At 39.1% G+C, this 25,423-nt stretch overlaps 1 protein-coding gene across 3 annotated transcripts in view; it reads left to right on the forward strand.

Annotated features, from left to right (window-relative positions):
• The first annotated feature begins 14,999 nt into the window (after positions 1-14,999).
• The window catches only part of crtac1b (cartilage acidic protein 1b), a 55,929-nt gene continuing 45,505 nt past the window's right edge, over positions 15,000-25,423 (forward strand). For 2 of the 3 annotated variants that reach the window (XM_049481614.1, XM_022684804.2), the window contains exons 1-2: positions 15,005-15,097; positions 23,573-23,775. In XM_049481614.1, coding sequence (XP_049337571.1) covers positions 23,582-23,775 — 194 coding nt within the window. In that variant the 5' untranslated portion in view covers positions 15,005-15,097; positions 23,573-23,581. Of the gene's footprint in view, positions 15,098-23,572; positions 23,776-25,423 lie in introns of all 3 variants that reach the window. The other variant, XM_007240381.4, reaches the window with a different exon arrangement.

Here is a 25,423-nt window from a genome sequence, read left to right on the forward strand (position 1 = left end):
CACAAATGATAAGATCTGCTTTCTCTCCACTGTGCCGTGCACTGATCACACAAGCAAACAAAAAACTAAACAGTACTAATTCATGCTGTTATTGTCTGACACTTTTTCCATTTGGTAGTCTATTGCTGCAGGCTGACAATCAGTCAATTATTGTTTGAATTTATGCTTCCTGTCGGCGGCGCGATCAGTCGCAGCGGCCACTCCGGAAGCAAAACACGGTGCTTTTGTTTGTTTTTCTGTGTAAATAATCCGATCTGAACTCGCAATCATGCAAAAGTTCGCTATGGGAACAACTTACGACCGACAGACCCTGCTAGACCTGCAAAATCAACAAAAATCTGTACTTACAGACGGTCTACGAGCGGAGCTACGCGCGCTAGGCCTGCTAAGATCCGCGGCGTTTCCTGAGCCTGCTAGCCGGAAGAGGTCTCTCCGCAAGCGTTGCGCGAGGAGCCGAAAGCGCGGTAAGAGAGCCGGAGTCTGCGCTAAGCTAATGGCTAACTCCAGCCGGCCAGCGGTTCCATCTCTCCTTCTCTCCAACATTTGCTCCCTGCCGAACAAGATTGACTATCTCCGGCTCCAGCGGAGTTCAGAGACTGCTGTGTGTTCGTTTTCACGGAGACGTGGTTAACGGACTCCATCCCGGACTCCGCGATTGAGGTGAGCGGCATGCTATGCTACCGCGCGGACCGCGACGCCGGCCTCTCGGGCAAAGTACGTGGAGGTGGGGTGTGTGTTTACATCAACACAGCATGGTGTAACAACGCTGCGCTGATCTCCAGCTACTGCTCGCCGCTGGTGGAGTTTGCTGTAGTCAGAGCCAGGCCATTCTACCTGCCCAGAGAGCTTAGCAGCGTGTACATAATAGCAGTGTATGTAGCACCCAGTGCTAATGCTAACGGTGCTAATGCTAACGCTCTGCAAGAACTGTACACTGTTATCTCCAAACTCCAGAACTCACACCCCGACGGACTGTTTATTGTTGCTGGTGATTTCAATCACAGTAATCTGAAGGCTCTGCTGCCCAGCTTTCACCAACATGTGGATTTTCCAACCCGTGGAGCTAACCTGCTCGATTGTGTGTATACTAACATTCCCGGTTCATACAGAGCAGAGCCCCGCCCCCACTACGGCTACTCTGATCATATCACTGTCATGCTCATCCCAGCATACAGACAGCTCATCAGACGTGCCAAATCAGAGAAGAAGCAAGTTACAACCTGGCCTCCAGGAGCCATCTCTGCTCTTGAGGACTGTTTTGAGCACACTGACTGGGACATGTTCAGAGAAGCTGCTACTTCTGATGACTCCATCAACCTGGAGGAGTACACAGACTCAGTGACTGGCTACATCAGCAAGTGCATTGAGGATGTTACTGTCTCCAAAACCATCACATCCCGGCCCAACCAGAAGCCGTGGATGACTGCAGAGGTGCGTGCGCTGCTGAGATCCCGAGACAAGGCCTTTAAGTCAGGGGACAGGGCTGGCCTCCGAACAGCTAGAGCCAAGCTCTCCCGGAGGATCAGAGAGGCAAAGCGCACCTACGCAAAGAAAATCCACGCCCACTTCCAGGACACTACTGACACTCGGCGCATGTGGCAGGGCATCCAGACCATCACCAAATACAAGTCACCCTCCCCTGCTTGTAACAGTGATGCCTCCCTTCCAGATGCACTGAACTCCTTCTACGCAAGGTTCGAAGCACAGAACTACACGACAGCAAGGAAGACTACACCTCCTCCAAACGACCAGGTACTGTGCCTGTCCTCAGCTGATGTGCGGAAAACTCTACTCAGAGTCAACCCACGGAAAGCCCCAGGACCAGACAGCATTCCTGGCAGAGTGCTCAGAGGATGTGCAGAACAACTCACCGATGTTCTCACGGACATTTTCAACATCTCTCTGAGTACTGCAATCGTGCCGACGTGCTTCAAGACGACCACCATCGTCCCTGTGCCGAAGAAGTCTCAAGTGTCCTGCCTTAATGACTACCGTCCCATTGCACTTACTCCCATCATCATGAAGTGCTTTGAGAAGCTGGTCATGAGGCACATCAAAAACCAGCTCCCATCCTCACTGGACCCTCTGCAGTTTGCGTATCGTCCAAACAGATCAACAGACGATGCCATCTCTACTGCGCTCCACCTGGCTCTCACCCACCTGGACAACAAAGACTGCTATGTTCGAATGCTGTTCATCGACTTCAGTTCAGCATTCAACACCATCATCCCTCAGCATCTGATCGGAAAACTGAGCTTGCTGGGCCTGAACTCCTCCCTCTGCAACTGTGTTTTAGACTTCCTGACTGAGAGACCACAATCAGTCAGGATTGGAAACAACACCTCCAGCACCACCATACTGAGCACCGGCGCCCCCCAGGGCTGTGTGCTCAGCCCACTGCTGTTCACTCTGCTGACTCATGACTGTACTGCAAAGTACAGCTCAAACCACATCATCAAGTTCGCTGATGACACAACTGTAGTTGGCCTCATCAGCAAGAACGACGAGTCAGCATACAGAGAGGAGGTGCAGTGGCTGACGGACTGGTGCAGAACCAACAACCTATCTCTTAACGTGGATAAAACCAAGGAGATGGTTGTTGACTTCAGGAGAGCTCCAGGTGTCCACCACCCGCTGAACATCAACGGCTCTGCTGTGGAAATTGTGGATAACACCAAGTTCCTCGTTGTTCACATTGCAGAGAACCTCACCTGGTCCCTCAACACCAGCTCCATAACCAAGAAAGCCCAGCAGCGCCTCTACTTCCTGCGGAGACTGAGGAAAGCACATCTCCCACCCCCCATCCTCACCATGTTCTACAGAGGGACTGTAGAAAGCATCCTGAGCACCTGCATTACCGTCTGGTTTGGGAATTGCAACACCTCAGACCGCAAGCTGAGAAAATCATCGGAGTCCCTCTTCCCTCCATCACCGAGATCTACACCACACGCTGCATCCGCAAAGCCACCAGCATTGTGGACGACCCCACCCATCCCTCACACGGACTCTTTGCTCTGATGCCGTCCGGCAGAAGATACAGGAGCATCCGAGCCTCCACTACTAGACTCTGCAACAGCTTCATCCACCAGGCAGTCAGACTTCTCAACGCACAGAGACAGAACTGAACTCCCACCCCACCCACCACTCACCCAACACACTCACACAAAACTAAACTGTACAGCCCCCCCCTTTACACTCACAAAGAACTGAACTTCACCCACACACACACCCAGTCAGCACACAGAGGCTGACATGACTTTATTAGCTGCACTCTTAAAAACTATAAACTCTACCTCAGTAACTGCTGTGATTATATATGTTACAGTATGTCACACATCTCTGCACCTTATGCCCACTATACACTTTATTATACCGTATCGGTACTGCACTGTCCTGTCTTAAAATTGTCTCGTCTTTTGTATTTATTGTATTTATTGTTATTTAGTGTTATAATTTTATAATTTTATGTTGCACTGTCGTCACTCCTGCACTTTATGTTGTCTATTGCTTGTTGTTCTATGTTGCACCATGGTTCCGGAGGAACGTAATTTCATCACACTGTGTACCTGTACTCAGATGTAATGACAATAAAAGCCTCTTGACTTGAAAAGATATTTAAAATGAAAGTAACACACCTGTTCTCTGTGCATAAAAGTTTGTGTGTTGTTATATTTATTATATTTTACATCATATAAAGATCATATATATATATATATATATATATATATATATATATATATATATATATATATATATATATATATATATAAATACCCTGATCCTTTTTTCTAAATGATCCTGATCCTACAATTTTTATCTGTTGTAAAGAGTATCAACCAAGATATTTCATGTTTTGTTTTGTCAAGTTCATTATATTTATGAACGTACATCCATTCCTGCAGCCGAAAAAAATTGTGGGACGAGGCAAAAAAGACTAGAAAAGTATGTGGCACTAATAAAAAATAGCAAATTGCAACCAACTCGTGACTGGGTATAAAAAGAGCATTTTTATTCTATTAGCATTTCCCATACCTTTCCAACTTTTTCTGATTTGAGGAAAATATGCACTTTTTTTTTTTTTTACATTTTTTAAAGACACCACAGTTTTTGAAGTGTACACCTCTACAACAAGTTTGAGAATTTTGCACTTAAAATCAGAGCACCACTCAAGTCCACTTTAGTTAAAGCTTTCATGCAGAACTTTATAGGGTTAAAAGGAAAGTTAACCGTGCTTTTGTTGAATGAATAACTGTCAGGGTGCTTTCACACCTGCCTCGTTTGTTCCGAACTTTCGGACTTTTCAGTTTGGTCCGACCCAAAGTAGCAGGTGTGAAAGGGGCCGTGAACCTCGGTCCGGGTCAAAGAACCAGATTTTGGTTGCCTACAGCGTGAAAGTGCTTTTCTGGATGGTTCGAACTTTCGGACCAATTACAGGAAGCTGAGCAGGCGTTCCTCAACAACGGCAGCAGAAGAAGAAAAATAAACAACTACTACTGACTGCAGCCTGCGGGAAGGTGGAGTTAAACGTCCAGCGCGTCCAGTCTCACCCATTTTATCCACGGTACGCCTTGTCAGCCTCGCCAGCTTGTAGTGTATAAACAGTATTTAAGCCGGACGACGCGGCACATTATATTTAAAGTCCGCTAACTGCCCTGTACATTGTTTACTTCCGTTTAGAGGCGGAGCTAAGACATGATGCTGACAAAGCGGGCGGGGCTGGACGGCATGACGCTAACAAAGTGGGTGGAGCCGGACGCACTGGACGTCCAACTCCGCCTTCCTGCAGGCTGCAGTCAGTACCCTCTCAAAATAACCGGAAAAGCAGGAAAAATGAGCCGTGGATACAGTTGCTTCAGCACAAGCACGTTCGTTTGGCGAATTTAAACTAACCTAGGGTACTGTGCCTGAAATTGCTGCTGCTGGTATAAAAACCATAATAGCAGCACTACTATGGAGACGAAATGAATCTGTTCATTCATTTTATCCTTATCCTGGAAAGGCTTCCAGCCGAATGAACCACTCGCTGAATCCTCAACACGCCAACGTCAGACGCATGTCCTTCTAAAACCAATCAGCGTCAAGTTAAGGAAAAAGTATCGATACGTAAGTGATGATAAAAAGGATGTAGGAGTATCACACAAATGTTTTTGGTGCGCTCCCTAAACTGCAGTGTAAAAACAAAAATAAGCGGACCAAATAAATACAATGTAGCAAACATATGAACCTTGGTTCGGACCACGGTCCGGACTTTCAGGTGTGAAAGCACCAGTCTCTACTGTCCAGAGTTTGCTTTCAAACCGTATAGATTTTTGAGCATTGTGTTGAGGATTTGATTGCATTTAGTCCAATAGAAGAGCAGTAATAAAGTCAGAATGTTGGATCGTCACCCACCTTTTCCCTAACTCCCAATCACAAGAGTACTGGATAGAGCACTATCTCTCCAGAGAGCACAGCTCCACAGCTCAATGCTTTTTTGAGCTATATACCCCTCTAGACTACATCTGGCATTAGACATGTTCTCAGTAGGATTATATCTGCTGCAGAGACTCCTATTCTACTGGCAGTACTTCTCTACAGGGAATAGAAAGCTGCAATTTATCTACTCTAAATCATTTTAATTTGACTTCTTCAGATCTTAAAAACAGACCAGTATATTCTAGCCTAAATCTTACTGACACACAATGTTTATAGAATTTTATTACCATACATTTTTATACTAACTAACTCGGAGAGCATTGAAGGTTAAGGGTTAAAAACCCAACAGTGCTATTGAACCCACAACCCTGTCATCAATAACCTGTCATCAATAAACAGCTGAGCCACCACTACAATAGTGCAAATCAGTTTTTCACTAAGCTAAATCATGTGAGCTGCTGTTGGAACTAAACAAATCCATACAAATCCATTTAGTGGCTGATGTGAACATGGAAATTAGCAATCAAACATATGTCCCCTAACTATGATCTTCTAACCAACATATCAGTTACTGTACTATAGAAATGCATTCCTTACCTCCTTGTTGCTATACTCCTTGTCAATTTGATTTGCTCCAATGGCCATACAGTAGCATTGTCTAGTTCTACAATTACACAATAGTTCTGTTGTCTCTCTGCATACTTTATTACCCTCCTATTATTTGTCCTTCAATGGTAAAAGGACCGCAACAGTAATCCACAGCAACACCATAGGGCAGCTATTATTTTTGCGTGGTGTGTCAGCACTGCTTTGATGGTGGTATGTGTCTGTGTTTCTCTGGTACAAGTTGATCAGACAGTAAACACCGTTTTTAAACACTGTGGTCACTCAATCTACTCCTAGCTGGTCCACTTTGTAGATATACATGTCTCATTCCATCATTTTTTAAATTCATTTAAAAATGTCTAGTTACGGTCTCTAATATGAATGAATACCACATGAGCCATATTTTATGAAAGAAGTGCTCTGGTGTTTCTGGATAGCCCTGATTTAGTTCACTACATTAGTGGTCTCTTAAGAAAGACAGGATCTCGGCGCTTGCTAATGAATATTCATATAAGCAAACATATCGCCTCTGATTGGCTAACAGCACTGCAGCAGAGAATGCCTACCTGCCTTTCCTCCCAGTAAATTTTACAGCTCTAAAACTCAGAGGACAAAATGTTTTCAGAGATACAGCCTTAATTGTAAAGATATCACTGAGTGCTAGGTAAAGTTAACCCTAAAACTAAGTTTAATGCCAGACTCTTAGTGTCACTGAAAAATAACTGTTTCCAATGCCGCATGGAGAGCAGCTTAGCTTGCCCCCCCCCCCCCCACCTCCATCCGAGCGATGCCGCTCTCCCCGCGGCGTTGATAACATTTATTTTAGCTAAACTAACGACACTAAACTTTTACCTCAGACTTGGTGATTCAGTGCTTGCACAGTTTCACCACATTGAAGCCCCAGAGTCCTCTCTGTATCCCGCTTTGACCGGTGTTCTGTCGAGTTGTGCTACCTTGTCAAACCCTGCTTTGCTAGTGTATAATTACAGTCTCGATAAAACGCGGAATCCACCGGAGATCCGATTTAAACTTATACTTACTTACACAAGATAGCTATTGCTAACAAACTGGTGTAAACAGAGCTGTAAGCTCTTTAGCGGCTCTGCTGCAGCCCGGGTTCAGCTCTGGCTGTTGGCGGTCCCGAGCCGAGGTGGGCAAGGCCATGAACACTATTTCACGGGTTGACGCAGACCCATCTGTTTTTCCTGATCGACTTGTTTTCTGAGTATTTTCTTTTCTCTAATAATGAGACTATAATTATTGTACTCCAAAAAATAGATGATTCCTATAAAACAAGGAGATGGTAATAATATTCTAAATGGATTGTGTACTGTGACATGAAGTTCCCACAGTTCTAGAAGAACTTGTTCCTGTAAATCCTGAAAGCATTTGAATTCTAGTGAGAGACTCTAGCAAATATTAATTGCTCTCAGGAAACAGTGCCTTCAGAACTCATCCATGCCTGCATCCGGACAGCAGCGTTTCCTGTTCCTGCGCTCCACACGCCCATCACTGGAGATAGACAGATCCGCTCAACTCCATTATATGAGCCCTCCAAATCGATCTGTAATTAATTTGAGAAGATCATGAGAAGGATGACAGAGGAGAGCGTTAAACGACTGCATGCTGACAGGCTGCTTTATCTCAGCCAAGCAACTTTTGTTTGTTTTAGCCGAAGGCGTGAACTGTCAATTTGAATCCTCAGGGTAATTGTGCTGATTTATCTCTGCTTCTCCTCCTCATTCTGTACAGGGTATGTAGCAGAGCAAGTATTCAAGCATAGATTATTTCAAATTAACCTTGTATTACTTAGACACGCATTCTTCCTTTCAGAGAACGAGCACACTGTAGAGTCTGGGCAACATTCTTCTGAGCACACTCTTGACTGGCTACGTGACACTGATGTGTTAAGACATTTGAGACGTGTCCATTTGTCACCACTCTCCTCGAACGCTTGTACAAGCTGGAACTGTTACAGTTCAGTGTTTGATTTCTCTTATTGATTTGACAAATCCTGAGGACACAAAAGTCCGGTGTCAAAATGAATGATAGAGAGATGTTCTGACAGATTGGTTTCAGGCTAAACATAAATATAAAATGAAACGTTTTAAAGCAGTGCTGCAAATAATTAAATATATCTTAAATGTAGCAACTTATTAGCTCATGATGATAAACATGCAAGAGGCTATAACAACCACTGACTTGAAAATGGGTAAATAAAGTCATTTGCACGGGACTGGACTGGAATTGCACTTTTATTTGAAAGACACAGTGTTTATAGTAACAAATGTGATAAATAATTAATAAAATCAATGTCTCTGTAGCATATAGTATATTATTAGCAGAAACACCTAAAACAGAGTAATTTGTTGAACATTTGAAAACTCTAAACACATTTTCCAAAGCCCCTTTTTACCATTTTAGAACAATTTAAATGTTGCCATGATTTTATTAAAAAATGAAAGTTTTAAGAGACCACTGCAGTTTCTCTGATTTTGCTATTTATAGGTATATGTTTAAGTAAAATAAACATTGTTGTTTTATTCTATAAACTACAGGCAACATTTCTCTCAAATTACACATAAAAATATTGTTATTTAGAGCATTTATTTGCAGAAAATGAGAAATGGCTGAAATAACAAAAAGATGCAGAGCTTTCAGACCTCCAATGATGCAAAGAAAACAAGTCCATATTCAAGTTTTAGAAATTCAAAAATCAGTATTTGGTAAAATAACCCTGGCTTTTAATCACAGTTGTCATGTATCTTGGCATGTTCTCCTCCACCAGTCTTACTCACTGCTTTTGGATAAATGTATGTCACTCCTGGTGCAAAAAATTCAAGCAGTTCAGCTTGGTTTGACGGCTTGTGATCATCCATCTTCCTCTTGATTATATTCCAGAGGTTTTAATTTGATAAAATCAAAGAAACTAATTTTTAAGTGATTTCTTATTCTTTTTTCAGAGCTGTATAATTTTAACATAAAAATGAAAAATAAAAACATACCAGATCCTTTAAAACTTAACTCTATGATTTATATAAATGGATATAAAACATTTTTTTGTGTTTTATATAAGTGAAAGTGCTGCTCAGTCAGACCTCTAGTCTTCTGATGGCCACTGTGAAAGCTCATTCTAAACTATTTATTTCCTTTATTTCCTGAGATCAGCTATAAAGGACAAACACTATTAAGCTGGCCAATCAATAGAAGGAATGAGGGAACATCACTGCTGTTATCCCACCCTCACCCAAAACAGATTTATGTCTCTGCCACTGAGGAATAAATCATATATTCATACATTAAATTAAAGAGTGACAGATGGTGAGTTGAGAAAGGAGGTTTAAAAAGAGTGTTGTTAACACAAGTTAGATTGGGACGCAGATAGATTTTGGAAAGATGTTCTTCCTTCTTGTTTTTTTTCTTGCAATTTCCTTGTTCTTTTTGAATTACATGGTAAGTTGTTTGGAGTAATGGAAGACTCATATAATCACATATGATCACTCTGTTTCAACAGAACAATGCTCATCCACTGCTGCCACATCAAGAGCTTCACACATGCAATTCCCACTACTTACAATTATGGGAAAAATAAGAGACCACATAAAAATGACAAGTTTTTATTTTATTTTATCAAATTCAAACCTCTGGAATATAATCAAGAGGAAGATGTATGATAACAAGCCATCAAGTCAAGCTGAACTGCTTGAGTTTTTTGCACCAGGAGTTAAAGTTATTCAAAAGCAGTGTGTAAGACTGGTGGAGGAGAACATGCCTAGATGCATGAAAACTGTGATTAAAAACCAGGGTTAATTTCACCAAATATTGATTTCTGAACTCTTAAAACGTTATGAATATAAACTTGTTTTCTTTGCATTTTTTAAGATCTTAAGGTTATTTCAGCCATTTTTCATGCAAATAAATGGTCTAAATGAGAATACTTTTATTTGGAATTTGAGAGAAACATTATCCATATTTTTTATAGAATAAAACAACAATGTTCATTTTACTCAAACATATACCTATAAATAGCAAAATCAGGGAAACTGAAGTGGTCTCTTAATTATCACCAGAGCTGTATGTATGTGTAGCTCCAGAACTATTGCTCTTATTAGTCTACATTTGTAATCATTTATTGTTCCTGGTAAACTTTATCTTCTTTATGTGTTTCTGAATAGCACTGCAATCCAACACTTCCTTCTCCATGCAACTATTACTATAAATCTTTCTTTTATGATAAGTGTAGCTGACTCATTGATACAGTACGTTCAAGTTTTCGCAATATTCAATATGTTTTGCTTACCCGAAAAGGCCTAATTCATTCTATAAGAACTACGAGCATCCATACAGGATTATGTCATGCATTATGAGGAGCAGTGATGATGGGTGCATTTGAGGTGTATGGGAGAAATATGGCAGCATCCATCAGCAGGTAGGCAGGCAGGCACATGGAGCAAGAGGAAGAGAGAATCTGCCAAGGACATTTTAGTGTGCTGTCAGGCTTAGATGATGTACGGGCCAGCTAATAAACCAACATTCAAGCATATGTGTTCTCCTTCAGCGCAGGGTGAAGAAAGACCAGCAGAAATACACAGCTACTGTTAATACAAATTATTGTTATTATTTTGTAGCGCTGGAAGACAGGAAATCAGTTGTGTGCTATAAACAAATACGGCAAATTACTTTTCAGTAAATTACATATTAGGACTGAAAATGCTTTCTTATTTATACCTGTAATATTAAACTATATCAACTCTCATATCCACATCAGTGTGAATCAGTCCTGCAGTAATCATGTTAATTGGTTTTCTTCCTGCAGTTACAGTCAAAAGGCCATTTTATCTATCTCCTTTAACATATTTAAGAGTTTAAATCTGGTTTCCATTTCAAACTCAAATTGCCCTTCATTCTCTCTATGGGCTCTTTTCCAGGCAAGGTAATAATAGCCAGGATATTGAGGCCTAATTACCAGTAATTAAGTGTGCATAACATTGCTGAGATGATATCCTATTTGATACACAGTTGAAGAAGCTGCACTCAGCAATAACTAACTGTCCTGCAAAACAATACACCAGCTAATGTGAACATTAACCTTAACATCTGACATCTCCTCTGATTTCAATTTGCATAACTCGGAGAGATAAGAGAGTCATACGATCACCATAGGGAATTATGTAAACAGGACAGAAAAACTGCCATGGTTCTGTCATTACATATTATGCCATTGCTGTTTGTATTCATATAAATCTTACTTGACATCAGAAGTGACACAGCAACCTTAATGACAGCTGACAGGAGCTGGAGTCAGCTTTTACCAGTGTGTGGGTTTATGTCTTGCCATGAAATCCTTATGTCGGTGTTGTGTAGCCTCATAAACACTGCTCTTAAAATGATTTGTGCTTCAGCAATGATGTGAGATATTAGGCCTCCTGTGGAAGCTAAAATTGGACAATTCTTGAACAATAAGTTATCAGACTAAATGGCCTCAGACAATAAAAGCTATTAGACCTGTTTTGTTCAGACTGAGAGCCCAAATCTGATTTTTGTCATGTTTAGGTTGCATCCAGATTGTTTTTTTTAGTCTGCACAACCAGAGACCCCATGAAAACTGATTTTTGCTAATTGGATTCAATCCACATTGGAAGTGACATAAAATGGGATTACAATTAGATTTGTATGAATGAATGCTGTCACATCAGTACAAAAAAAACAATTAAATTATTTACATGTTCTGTGATGCATTGATTAATTAAATTCAGTTTATTGCATTCAATTAAAATGTAAAAAAATAGCTCCCTGTAATGAACATCAGTCAGATGCTGTAAATACTATATATATCTAGTCTGATTTTTTGGGGGGGCAACAAAAGGGGCAAGTAATTCATTTTTGCAGATATTATTTATCTGTTACCAATAACAAATTTGTTTAATAAATTAATAAATATGAATGATTCATGATGATTGTTTATTTAATGTACCATGTTAAAGCTTTGTCTTGCTGGTCAAGCTAGTTGACAAGTGTAGTCATTCTTAGTTATACTAAAATGTTTATTAAATTAGATGCCATTTCCTGCATTCTGGTGTATTTTAGTTGTTAATCACCTGATTTTTACTTTTTTAGAGTCAGACACAGCTCCCTTATCATCAGCTCTAGCTCTGTGCAGCTCCCTGGGCTCTCTAGAAACGCAGTCCATGTATTTACACACATTCAACACACAAGCAGCTACACATTATACTGTACACATATGCACAGTATGAAATGAGAATATACCTCATCAAAGATGCTTTAAAGTGTGAGAGTTGGTTTAATTGTCCGTTAGCCACAAGTTTCTTTCTTTCTTTCTTTCTTTCTTTCTTTCTTTCTCTCTCTCTCTCTCTCTCTCTCTCTCTCTCTCTCTCTCTCTCTCTCTCTCTCCTCACTGCTGCTCCCAATGCAGCTCCTTGTCCTGCCCACTACTTATGCTTTTGACTGACAGACAACTGAATCAATCACCTTGCACAAAAAGTGCCTGTGGTCAGGTTAATCATACTTGTAGACCAGCCAAACCATCAAACTCAGGTTAAAACATATCCTTCATTATTGCCCAAATTTAAGCTGGTCAAGCAGCCTAGCAGTTATACATGCTGTTTTTCAGAATGGAAGAAACAATGTCCACTATAAGAAACATATAATATATATGTTTTATTTTTATTTACTGTAACACTGTAATTCACTGTTACTTTTAACCATAATACTGAATTGCTTTTGATTTTTTTTATATAAAAACTAAATATTAAAACTGTTTTTCTCTATGTCACAGGAAGATGTATTCTTTAGTATTCTGTGGCAGATTCCTGCTCCTAGATTAATGGGCAGAAGAGCTCAGGTGGGGCAGAAGCTTGCCTCTGAGCTGCAGGTAACTGATGCTCCTGTATGATAAGGTATCAGCTCCTCACACTCACATCCTGGTCTTCAAGCATATGAGGTAAAGGTAAACGAGGTAGCCTAAACATGTCCTTGTGAGAGCTGGCGACTAATTTTCATCCATGGTTGTGAACATAGCCTGGGGCATCTTAAGTCAAGCTCTATTTATGCAATCAGTTTGAATTCTACAAGACTGTCAAGAGAACATCAGGGGGTTTCTAGTAAGACCTACCGATGGTAGACCAGTGTAGTCATGCTTACTGGTTGTCTAGCCTGGTCAGCTTGATCAAGCCTATAGACCAGCTATATTATAAAATTCTAATTACAACATACCCTTGTGTGTTTTTTTTTTTCCAGCAGGGAAGACCCAATGTCCACTACAAGGAACATATAAATAATAAACAATAAATAAAATACATTTGCTTGATTGTTGCTTTACTGCAACGTGTTTCTTTCAATTATAGTTACTTTTTGTAAATTAAAAAGTTAATACTACAATGATTTCTGTGTCTCAGAAGGATATGTTCTTTAGTATTCTGTGACAGATTCCTGCTGCTAGATTAATGAACAGAAGAGCTCAGGTGGGGCAGAAGCTTGCCTCTGAGCTGCAGGTAACTGATCCTGTATGATAAGGAATCAGCTCCTCAGACTCACGTTTTTTTTTCCTGAAGCATATGAGGTAATGGAGATATCCTAAACATGTCTTTGTGGGAGCTGGCAAATTGTTTCATCCACAGTTGTGAACATATACTGGGGCATCTAAGTCAAGCTCTATTTATGAAATCAGTTTGAATTCTACTAGGCTGTCAAGAGAACATCATGGGTTTCTAGTAAGACCTGAGTTGTGGGAGTGTGGCCTACAGAGCACAGGTAAGCAGAGGACAGTGTAGTCATGCTTAGTTATATTAGCTATCTAGCCTGATCAGCAGGTTCATTATAATAGACCAGCTAAATAACCAAATACAAATTATGTGCGTTTTCACACCAGCATTATTTGGTCCAGTTCAAACGGTCTCTGGTTCGTCTGTACCCGTAGTGCAGTTCGATTGAGCAGGTGTAAAAACAGTAATAGCACTTGCACTACTTTTTTCACACCTGCACAATCAAACCGCTCAAACGAACTTGTGTTAAGAACGTTGAATTGACCCAGCTATCAAATATACTCCTTTTATTTGAGCTAAACTGCTGATTAGGCAAAGTTTAATCTGATATATTAGCCAAATAATGCTAATTACCACAGCTATAAACAATTGATGTCTCTGTCCCTTCATGCTGATTACATGTGTGATATGAGGAACGTACACTGCTCGCAGCCAAGCGACTCTGTTTACAACGTGTACATCTGCGCTGCACATCCCAAAAAACACTGTGTTTGAAAGCACAGCGTCAATTTTTCAGCATACTTTACACTGCACAGATATATGCACTGGAACACAGAATTTTCTTGCTATGTTTACTTTCTTGCTCCCACGTCAGTCAGCTCTGACCAATCAGAGGAGACGATGTGCTCCCACGGTTTATTGGTTCGCATTTTGGGGGAGAAACGCTCCAAGTAAACAAACCCCTGAACTGATTCGGACCATAGAAATGAACTTTAGGCGTGAAAATGCCCAAAAACATACTGTTTTTTTTCGTCAGTGAAGACCCAATGTCCACTGTAGTAACATGTGATAAACAAAAAACTAAATAAAATGCATTTTTGATTGTAGCTTCCTTGTATTTTTTTTTACCACAATACTTAAATAGTTAATCATTAAAACGTTTTTTCTGCTCTTTAGTATTCTGTGGCAGATTCCTGTTCCTAGATTAATGAGCAGAGGAGCTCAGGTGGGGCAGAAGCTTGCCTCTGAGCTGCAGGTAGCTGACGCTCCTGGTTGCTGATAAGAGTTCAGCTTCTCACACTTACATCCTGGTCTTTAATCCTACAAAGTATAGAAGGAGGCTGATCTCCGATCAGAGGCGAAGAGGGCAGCTTTAGCTCCGCCCTCCTGTGCGCTATTGGCTGTTTTTCTGAAATATTCAGAGAAAGCTCTTGCTATTTGCTGGATTCGTTCACAGCTGATTTCATAAAGCAATTTCTTGTGAAGTTGTGGAAAAGGACTATTGTTACAGGACCCCAGAGACGACCGGCGAGTCCAGGGAGAGCTGCCCACCTCTGCCCATCATCTTTCCTCATGTAGGTGCTGCTGCTGCTGCTTCTGCTCCGCTGCTGCGGGTTGGTTGGAGTGATAGACTGATAGACAGACTAAGGGCTGCTCGGAAAGTTGTAGCATTGCGTAAATGCTCGCGCCGCGTGCGGGTAATAACTATGCTAATTAGAGACTAGAGTTAGCTGCTGGTTCTGAACGGAGGCGGATTAATATTTTACGGCATTGTCTAGTAGCCTATAGTTAAAGTTTTTGTTTTTAACTTGTTAAGAAGTGTTTGGACAACCTTCGTCAGCTGGTTGTGTAAATTTTGTGCTTCTTTTTTGCCGGGTTTTATGTCGTGTTTGACGATATGTGCTACTTGTCGGCAATGCGCGTGCGCTGATCCACTTTTACTTATTTTTTTATTTTTTACGTTTTTAAGTAAGATTCTATTTTTTTCTCTAGTAAATTATTCACTCTAACTGCAAAATAAGTTTAAAATTATAATTTATTTGTGTGTTAAAAAGTTTAAATTGCAATTCTAATGGAAAAGAAAATACAGAAAGCTAATTCTCCTCACATATGCTGCTTTTTTAGAACATTGTTTTATACACTAAAAAACAGAGTACTTTCTTGTACTTAAAGGTACACTTTTCATAATTGTACCCTCAAAGGTATAATATTGGTATAATATGTAAAAAGTATTTCCTAACAGCAGAAAATACAGATTTGTACCATTTAACCAGCCAAAAGGTACAATCAGTATTCTGTATCATTGTACTAATAAACAATACATATTTTAACTATATATTTTTCAGCCAGACAATTTTGGATCATTAACTTCTTGACTTATTTTCGGTTGATAATGTTTTATAATCTTTATAATCTTTACTGGTACAAAAAAAAACATGGGTCCAAAAAAGACTTTAACTGAAAAGTACTCTATTGTACCTCAATATAAGTTACAGCCCCAGAGACAACCTTTGTTCTCTTTTAAGTTAAAATCTGTGTGCATTTATACACTGTGGTAGCAGAGTTTAAAAAAAGGGGAGCACTATTTTTTTTTGCTTTAGTTCTTTATAGTTGGCTGTATTATATTTTGGGTATTGTGATATTTTGTAGTAGTAGTAGTAGCAGTAGTAGCGATAGCTGTGGTTTGAGTAGTGATTCCAGTTGATGTAGTTAGCTATAAGTAATCTAGCTTTGCTTGATTTAGCTACTTAAAGAACTTGGTAAAAATGAGAACCAAGAGCAGAAGGACATACTGCCATACTGCCTTACTCTATAGACAGACAGCTCCAGTGTTCTTCAAGTTTATTCCAATTGCAGTGTGGCTGTGAGAATGTGGTCAGCTGCTGATGTCCTTCATCCTCCTGGCTTCGTGTTCAGAAACTGAAGATGCTGGGCTTTGTCGCAGTCCTATCAAGATGTGAGGACGCAGGATAATATAGCTTGCGCAAGATGAGGAGGGCAAGTGAGTCATATCATGTCTAGCACACTGTAAGTGCTCTGTAATGAGCAACATGCTCATAATCTTTGAGGTACAAGATGAACATGTTCCTAAAGACTTTAGATGAACTAGGTAGGGTTCAGATTTTTGCATGTTACACCCCATTTTTTTCAACTGAAGACAAATGTTGCCAGCAGTGCTTAAATGAATGTACACTGCTGTAACTTCAGAGTCTGCATTAGAAATTTAGTTAAATACAATAATAATAAAAAAAGAACAAACAATCAGTAGATTTAACCAGAAACCAGTACAGAATTTTTTTCATCCATGAATGTTTCAAACACCACATTATCATTTTTTTTTATTATTTATATATTTATTTATTTAACAGGGACAGTGTACACTCATCAACCTTTTACTTTTCACTGCATTGTTAATCAGTTAATCAGATTCATCTCTAGGACTTCATCTGTAGTACTTGTGCAGGTTATAACAGACCTAAGGCAAGTGTCAATAGCTCAACAATACTTCTAAAAAAAAAAGCACCAACACACACAAAGGCCAATCTATTTTCTTCATTATCACTGTTCTGAATTAAAATAGAAATGCTCCCTTATTGTACATTAACTTCCATTGAAACAGAACATTTTGTTCCCTCTCCTCTAAAGCTACAATTTTGCAAATACATGTCTTTCATTGGACAAGATCAAACATTTAATATTGACCTAAGTTGTTTTCCTATGCTTGGACTAAGCCTAGTAATATGTGATTAAAACATTTATATATAGGGTGATTAACCTCTGACAAGCCTTTTTAATTTTATAGTCTAGGTTTGAGCTTAATGAGGTCTGTTTAAAGTCACTGACATGTTTCAAGTAGACTCCACATGAGATTACAATTTTACACAGTAAATTTTCTCAGTACACTTTTAGTGTCAGTTTAACACAGAGTAAATTAATTGTATTTTAATTGTATGGCACTGTTTACAGTTTGTATGATTTTACAGTTATGTATTTCCACTGATAACGCAGATAGTGACTGCAGCTGCAGTAAGATGAAGAGCCATGCCTCTCCAGTGCCTCTTCAACACAAGCATCAGATGCAGGGGTCATCTTAGCTGGGCTCTGTCCTTGGCTGTAAGCAGTGATTGGTAATATGCCCTATATTTGGAACAGATGAACCAGAATATGGCACTGTAAAATCTCTACCCCTACCCAAATATAAGATTCTCTTCATCAGTCAGAAACACTTTTGGTTCCATAATAACCCATAATTGTAATAGATATGGAAGCGTTTAATTTTGAAGATTGTAGTAATAAATCTAAATGGGATGTGCCGCATCATACTGTGCAAAATAATATTCTTCTAATTTTTGAAACGTTAAAAAAATATAGAATTATCATAATTTGTGATAATAGTGGCATTTTTTGTTGTAAACCGTGTATTTTGTATTTGTTTTCTTTTTTACTGTGAAGCCTAAAGGGTATTTTTGTATAACTGTTTTAGTATGCACTACATTGTCTGCACATTATTTTTTTGTTACATTATTGATTTTGTTACATTGTCATTATTTTATACAAAATTGGAGGCTTGGTATGTTACTGTTCACACAATAGACAAAAGTTTAGTTTCTACTGAACGATTGAATGTTTTAATAATAATACAAAAAATGTTAACATTTATTTTTGTAGCTGTAGCATATTCTTTAAATGAATAGGGCTGAGTGTTGACAACAATTTGCTGATATGATACATGTCACTATAAAGGGTTTACGATTTAATATATGACTGCATATTGCAATAATGTGTGCAAGTTGATATATTGCAATTATTAAAATCAAATTTCAAGAAAAGTTTATAGGACAAGAAACAGACTATCACATTTCTAAAACCCGAGTAAAAGAAAAATTCACTCACCTTATCAGAACGACAGAATACACCATTACTGTCTGGTGGTCGGAGTTAAAAAAAAAAAAAAAAAACCTAAATGGACCACTGTCTGCCACCAATTTTTACATGGAAACAAAAATGAAAAATCAATACTGTGTCTCAATATCAATATTTATTTTACACCCCTAGTTATTATTTTAGTGTTTTCTCATATTTTCAAGAATATTGTAACAGTCCTTAAAATTTCTTAAAATATTGTGAAATTTTAGGGTCATATAATTTTTATCCAGCCTGGCTCTCACTTAATTATTCCTACTAGCTATTTCAGTATTTCTGTGTTTGCTGTAGATTGAGTAGTTTGCCTACTTTAAGGTCTATCACACGTGATCATGTACTGGTATTTCATTAGAGTGTTACAATGTTTGAACTTTCTGAGGTTGTAATTCAGAGTGCAGATGACTGTGGGCGTGTACTGTAAGGATTTAAATCCAAAACTCATCACTTCGGTCCTGCAGCTGCAGAGTTCAGGACTCTAGTAAAGTGAATGCGATTTGATGATTTGAGGCCATTGCAGTGTACTGGATTAATAAAGGCACTCTCTTCATAAATCCTGTCATCTTGTAAAGGCTCATGTAATCTTGCTGCACATATATCTGTGCTGCCTCCTTTTTACTCACTTTCAGTTGGTCGTCTTTGCCATCCCCTCTGTTTTCACCTTTTTATTTACTCCTACTGTGAATTCATTATATATTTTAGTGGTCAGAATCATGTTGCTGTTTTAGCAACCAGACCTAATCCCAGTGCGGGAAAGACACCCTATATGTCCAAGTATTTGTAGTCACCCTTTCAGTAAAGGCATTCAGCTTGTACAAGTTGCACCCATTACTATCACACAGATGTGCAAACACAGACAACTTGTCTGTTTCCTTGTAAAGAAGTATTACCAAAAGATTAGGACACTTTGAAAAAGAAAAACATGAACATATTGGCACAATGCTGCCTAATGCCAGGTGTGGGCTAGAAGGGTTTAAAGGCCCCCAGCATTGAGCTGTAGAGCACTGGGACTATGTTCTTCAGAATGATGGATGGTGCTCCATCTAATGCTTTTGAGATGAGCTGGGGAGTTGGAGGTGAGGTGCGGTGGTGATCATCCAACATCCTGACCTCTCTAATGCTCTTGTCATTGAATGCCATCAAATACCCATGGCTATGCTCCTTGAAAATCTGGCAGAAAGTCATCCCTGGACTGTAGAGACAGCTCGCCAAAAAAAAAGCTAAATGAATTTTTGATTTAATACGCTTGCTTTCATTAGAAATAATGAATGAGCACATGTCCCAATACTTTTGGCAGTATTGTTTATTATAGGTATGTCAGCATATGTTTATGGTTGGCACATTATGTCGCTTTTATCTTAATTGACTTAAGAAATGCATACGGGATTGCTGGTTCGAGTCCCGTTCATGTAGCTGGCCATCAGCTGCCGGAGCCCTGAGAGAGCACAATTGGCCTTGCTCTCTCTGGCTGGGTAGATGGCGTTCTCTCCCCACATCACTCCAAAGGGTGATGTCTGCAGCACAAGGGGTCTGAGAGCTGATGTATCGGAATCGAGTCGCTGCGCTTTCCTCCGAACGCGCTCTCTACTCGGAAATTATGCATCAGCAGCAGTTCGAAAAAAGAGGCAGAGGCTGACTTCACATGTGTTGGAGGAGTCATGAGCTAGTCTTCGCCCTCCTGGTGTTGGGGCATCACTAGTGATAGGGTGAGTCCTAATGAGTAGGTTGGTAATTGACCTCGTAAGTTGGGGAGAAAATGGAACAAAAAAAAAAGAAATGCAAAAATTAAGAGAAAGTTTCTCTGTTTTTGCTATTTGTAGGTATATGTTTGAGTAAAATGAGCATTGGTGTGTTTTATTCTGTAAACTATGGACAACATTTCTCCCAAATTCCAAATACAAATATTGTAATTTATATGTAGAAAATTAGAAATGCCTGAAATATCAAAAAAGATGCAGAGCTTACAGACCTCAAATAATGCAAAAAAAAGAAAAAAAGTTCAGATTAATAAAGTTTTAAAAGTTCATGAAATCAATATTGGGTGGAATAACCCTGGTTTTAATCACTGTTTTCATGCATATTGGCATGCTCTCCTCCACCAGTCTTACACACTGCTTTTGGATAACTTTGTCACTCCTGGTGGAAAAATTCAAGCAGTTCATCAGGTGTGATGACCTGGGATCATCCATTTTCCTCTTGTTTTATATTCCAGAGGTTTTCAATTTGGTTAATTCAAAGAAACTCATTTTATTTTCTTCCAGATCTCTTATTTTCTTCCAGATCTGTATATATACGTATATATATATGTTATTGTTGCTCTTTTTACTGTGTCAAAATTTCGTGATCAATGGACCAAAAAAAATCCTCTAAAATGATGCGAAATTAAAAAAAAAAGTTTTTCGGATGTTTTTTTTTTCTCCTAGAATGTTGCCATTTTGGAGATTAGAAGTTTTTGTGTAAGAGAAACGAAGAATCAAAGTATCATAGTATTATGTTTTGCAATATATCTTAAGACAACTGCTGGCTGTGTTGTACTTTGCTTCCTTATCACACTCCCATCTTCTACTACAGCCTTTTTAGATAAATAGTTCTGTATTCAACTTGAAACACTTTGTTATTTGAAGCCATCCAGACAGTTAAGCTCAAGATTCTCATCCTCTAACAATATCCCTCAATCCCTCCATCACGTATAGATTTTTCTGTCTGAAGTGTCTGTCTGGTGTGCTGTGACACTGCCTGTTCTCTCAGGTCTTAATTTGGACCCTTTCACCTGTCCTCAGTCCTGCGATTTATGACCTTGCCCTGTAAGTGGACTGTTGACTAGGTCATTTTCTCTTAACAGAAAGAGCCATTTACACCTCTTAAAGCCAGTTAAAGGACCGTCCTGTTTCCAGTGTTGTACTGTATTGTTGTGTGCAGTCTTGCTCACAAAGATGAGATTATAGCTAGCTGTGAGCACACTGAATGAGAAAGCTGGGGGAGGGTGGTCTTATTGTATAGAGTACAGTATATTGCTGCTACATGGGTGGTTTATTGCACTAGAGTGAAGCACATCACTTTTCCTCTTTTGATGCAGTTGGCCTATAACAATCTCAGATACATTTGGTAAGTAATGTGCTTCACACTTCAGTGAAGTATATTGCTTTTATTCTTCTGTATTAAAAGAAAGCGTACTGTGCAGTTTTTATACTACTTCAATATTAACCCTAAGATTTTACAGTAATGTATGCATGATCTGTTAGGGCACTCCATTCATAAGAGTTAGTGGAAGAGCGTTTAACCAGTTATTTGTATTGGAAAATACTCATTAAACCTCATTAGTCAATATCATGATGGGCTGTGTAGTAAAAATAATATATTACAATATCTACATTTTAATGAGACCATTTTCATACAGAAAAAATGCACTGTAGTGGAAGATTCTTAAAAACTATTTTATTCCAAAACATGCTGCATTTAATTTGGTTGAACTTTGCTAATTACACTTTGTTAGAGCACCAGATTTATACCTTCTGAAAGCAGGCCAAACCATAGAGCTGTACAATATTTTACTATTTTATTGCACTGTGAATTATTTTCTTATCATATTGACAAGCATGTTGAGGACATAATCAGTGCTTAAAGAACAGTGACCCAATTGTACATTTCATTACAGAGAATATAAAATAACCTGTCTATCTGGATAATGTGCAGCAAAAATAAGAATCACTGCACTCTGCATAAGGGGGCATTTTGATAGCAAGTTAGCAGAGCCTGCCAGTGCTGCTGCATTTTTTTTATGCTAAATACCGTGCATCATGAAAATGCGTTAATAACATTAAATTATATTGCATTTGTCAGATGCATTTGTGCAAAGCGACTTACAATAATGATGGACATTTAGTAATAGAAGACATAGAAGTTCAAGGTAAAAAAAAAAAGAAAACATAGACAGGGCCTAAAGGAGGCCAAAGGAAAATAGTGGGATAGAGGAGGGAAGAAGGGGAAAATATTGTGATATATTTTTACCATATTACCCAGATCTATAAGTGCGTGAGTATTTACACCAAGGGTGGTGGCTTTTATACTGTTCATGTCGATATTGGAATTGTATCGACCAAAATTAAGAAATAAATCGTGAAATCACATTCTCACCAAAGAAGTCTTAAAAACTCAAGGAATATTGTGTAATGACACAATTTAATAAGACAATATATATTTTTTTTATTTTTGGTCCAGCAGAAAGGCGCTGCCACTGTGATTTGGAGATCGCCGGTTCGAATCCTGTTCATGTAGCTTGCCATCGGCTACTGGAGCCCTGAGAGAGCGCAATTGACCTTGCTCTCTCTGGGTGGGTAGATTGCGCTTTCATCCGAGCAGCAGTTTAAAAATGGGCGGTAGCTGACTTCACATGTGTTGGAGGAGGCATGTGCTAGTCTTCACCCTCCTGGTGTTGGGGCATCACTAGTAAAAGGGGGAGTCCTAATGGGTGGGTTGGGTAATTGGCTGTGTAAATTGGGGAGAAAGAACACTTCTTTTTAAAGGGTGTAATTACATAATTGTGTATTTTATTGTTATAGTGGCATAAAGTGGTCTTTAAATGAAAATATTGTTATTAACTGCAATAGTTATTGCTGGGAAAATATCCCAACAATGTCCAAAAAAAGTTATTGTGACAAGCATATTCACAGTAGTCACAAGGTGAAAATCAACCCATATATGTTCGTGTAGTACTGAAATTTAATAGCACAGCATCCACTTAATAACTGTTGTTATGATCCTAGTATTTATTTTTGAGTGACCACTAAAGGATGGACACGTTTTTGCTGGGAAGTACAGAACCATCGCTGAAAGTGAAAAAGATACATGGATTAATATTACAGGATTTTACAACACATTTTGCACAACTCAGGTTATGCCAGTTACATGCTGAGCCCAGAATAGCAGTAATGGCAGTCCTGTTTTCCCTATTACAGGTCAGTGGAGCATCAAAGTGATTGTGATGCTGTTATTTTAAGGTGAAAATGTTACATAGTGTTATGTTACATAAAGGAGGTGACTGTCTCGTTTCACTGAGCACCAGTTAACAGAGGCTTACATAAGGTCACACATATGTGTATATAAGGAACTAACATTATGTATGGCTTCAGCAGGTGACCATGTCTGCGTGGACGATAACGCTGGTCCTGGGCGTGGTGGGTCAGTCCTGGGCCCAGCGCTCAGAGCCCATGTTTGCAGCGGTCACTCAGAGTGTTCTTCCCCCTGACTATGAGAACAACCCCACTCAGCTCAACTACGGTGTTGCCGTTACGGATGTGGATGGTGATGGAGATCTGGAGATATTTGTGGCTGGGTGAGTGTTGATTTCATTTGAGGGCTTTATTCTTAAAAACATGGGTTAAAAAATACATCATGTGTTGAAATTTCAAAAGATCAATCACTGGACTTATTCTAAAATGTATTATAGGTCTGTACTGTATATTGCTTTAGCATCATTATGGCAGTCTGTCCATAAGCAGTAGTCACATTGAAAGATTAACTTTTTTGGTGCTAGATAAATGTTTTTTCTCATTTTTCATTACATATCTACCAGAGGCAGATTATATCTACTCAGTGTTGTTTATTTTACTTCAGTCTTGGATGCCTAAGGTGCTTTTATTAATATTATAACATTGTTCATCCTCAAAAAATAGTAAATAATTACAACCACAGGCAATCAACCAATAGGAATAGGAGTGGTGCTAGACTGTGATGAAGTGACTTAGAATGGCAGCTGATCATCTCTTTAGTAAGGAGCCCCTTTTTTGTGTGGATGAAGACGGGTGAATAAATGCATGGATGGAGGCACTGTGGTCTGTGCCACTATTTAAACAGTTTTTATCATGCATCACACACCCAAAAGGCCTGGTTTGATGGTGTTGGTGCAATTTTTTATGATACCAGATTCCCTTTAGACTTTTTGGCAGCCCAACATTACATAAATGAGGTCCCCCAAGTTCAGTTAGTGGCCCTACTTTTCTGAATACACACTCCGATGCACTATTCCAACAAGACAATGCTCGTCCGTATACTGCTGCCATCCAGCTGCATTGCTAAACTTATTTCCTATTGAAAATGTGTGGAATACTATTAAACACACTCTATTCAACACACCAGCCCATCAAGAACTGCGTGAGAAGATTGCAGACAGGTTGCATGGGATGGATTACCACTGGACACCATTATGGACCTCTTACTGTTACTATTACCAGGCTGAAGTGACTAAAATCCGATTTTTATTTTTTGCTCCATATGACTCCGATTTTTTCTTGACTGTGTGAATGTGCCAAATCCAATTTTTTCAGATCATATTTTAGTCATTTTCATATGTGGCCCTAAATCAGATATGTGTTCAATTCATGGACATGCGACATGAATGTGAACAGTCAAATTGAAGTTAATGCGTCTTTTTGCTTTTGCTTTTGCATTATTTGCTTCTCTCTCGTACCTACGTTTGTGAAGTAGGCAACGTTTATACACTTATCAATATGCGCATGTGAGGTGTTTTAGGGACAGATTTATTCACCTTACGCACAGTAAGCGACTTACATTTGTGAATGTGAACCACCAAGCCAAATCCAATCTGAGCAAAAAATCGGATTTGAGCAATGTGGCTTTTATTTTGAACATAGCCTAAATTTCCATGCTGAGACATTTGGCATGTTGTGATACACATTCATTACACAGTGTTATTGTGTTGTTATGTGTAGCTCAATAAATTTGACCAAAAGTTGAACATATCAGTTTAAGTTTCCCATCATTTGTTGTTCCAGGTAGCTTTTATCTTAGCACTGCAAAAGAACACTTACTTCTGGATGCAGTTATTTCTTTCAAGATGTTATCACAGAACAACATAATATTGCAGTGTTAGTTTATGATATATCATGCAGTTCTAATATTATTCAGTGTGCCTTGCAAAAAAAAAACTACCTGACATTTCATTTTGTAAGCTAAACAGGGTT

This window comes from Astyanax mexicanus, chromosome 7, assembly GCF_023375975.1.
Source record: "Astyanax mexicanus isolate ESR-SI-001 chromosome 7, AstMex3_surface, whole genome shotgun sequence".
NCBI lineage: Eukaryota > Metazoa > Chordata > Actinopteri > Characiformes > Acestrorhamphidae > Astyanax > Astyanax mexicanus.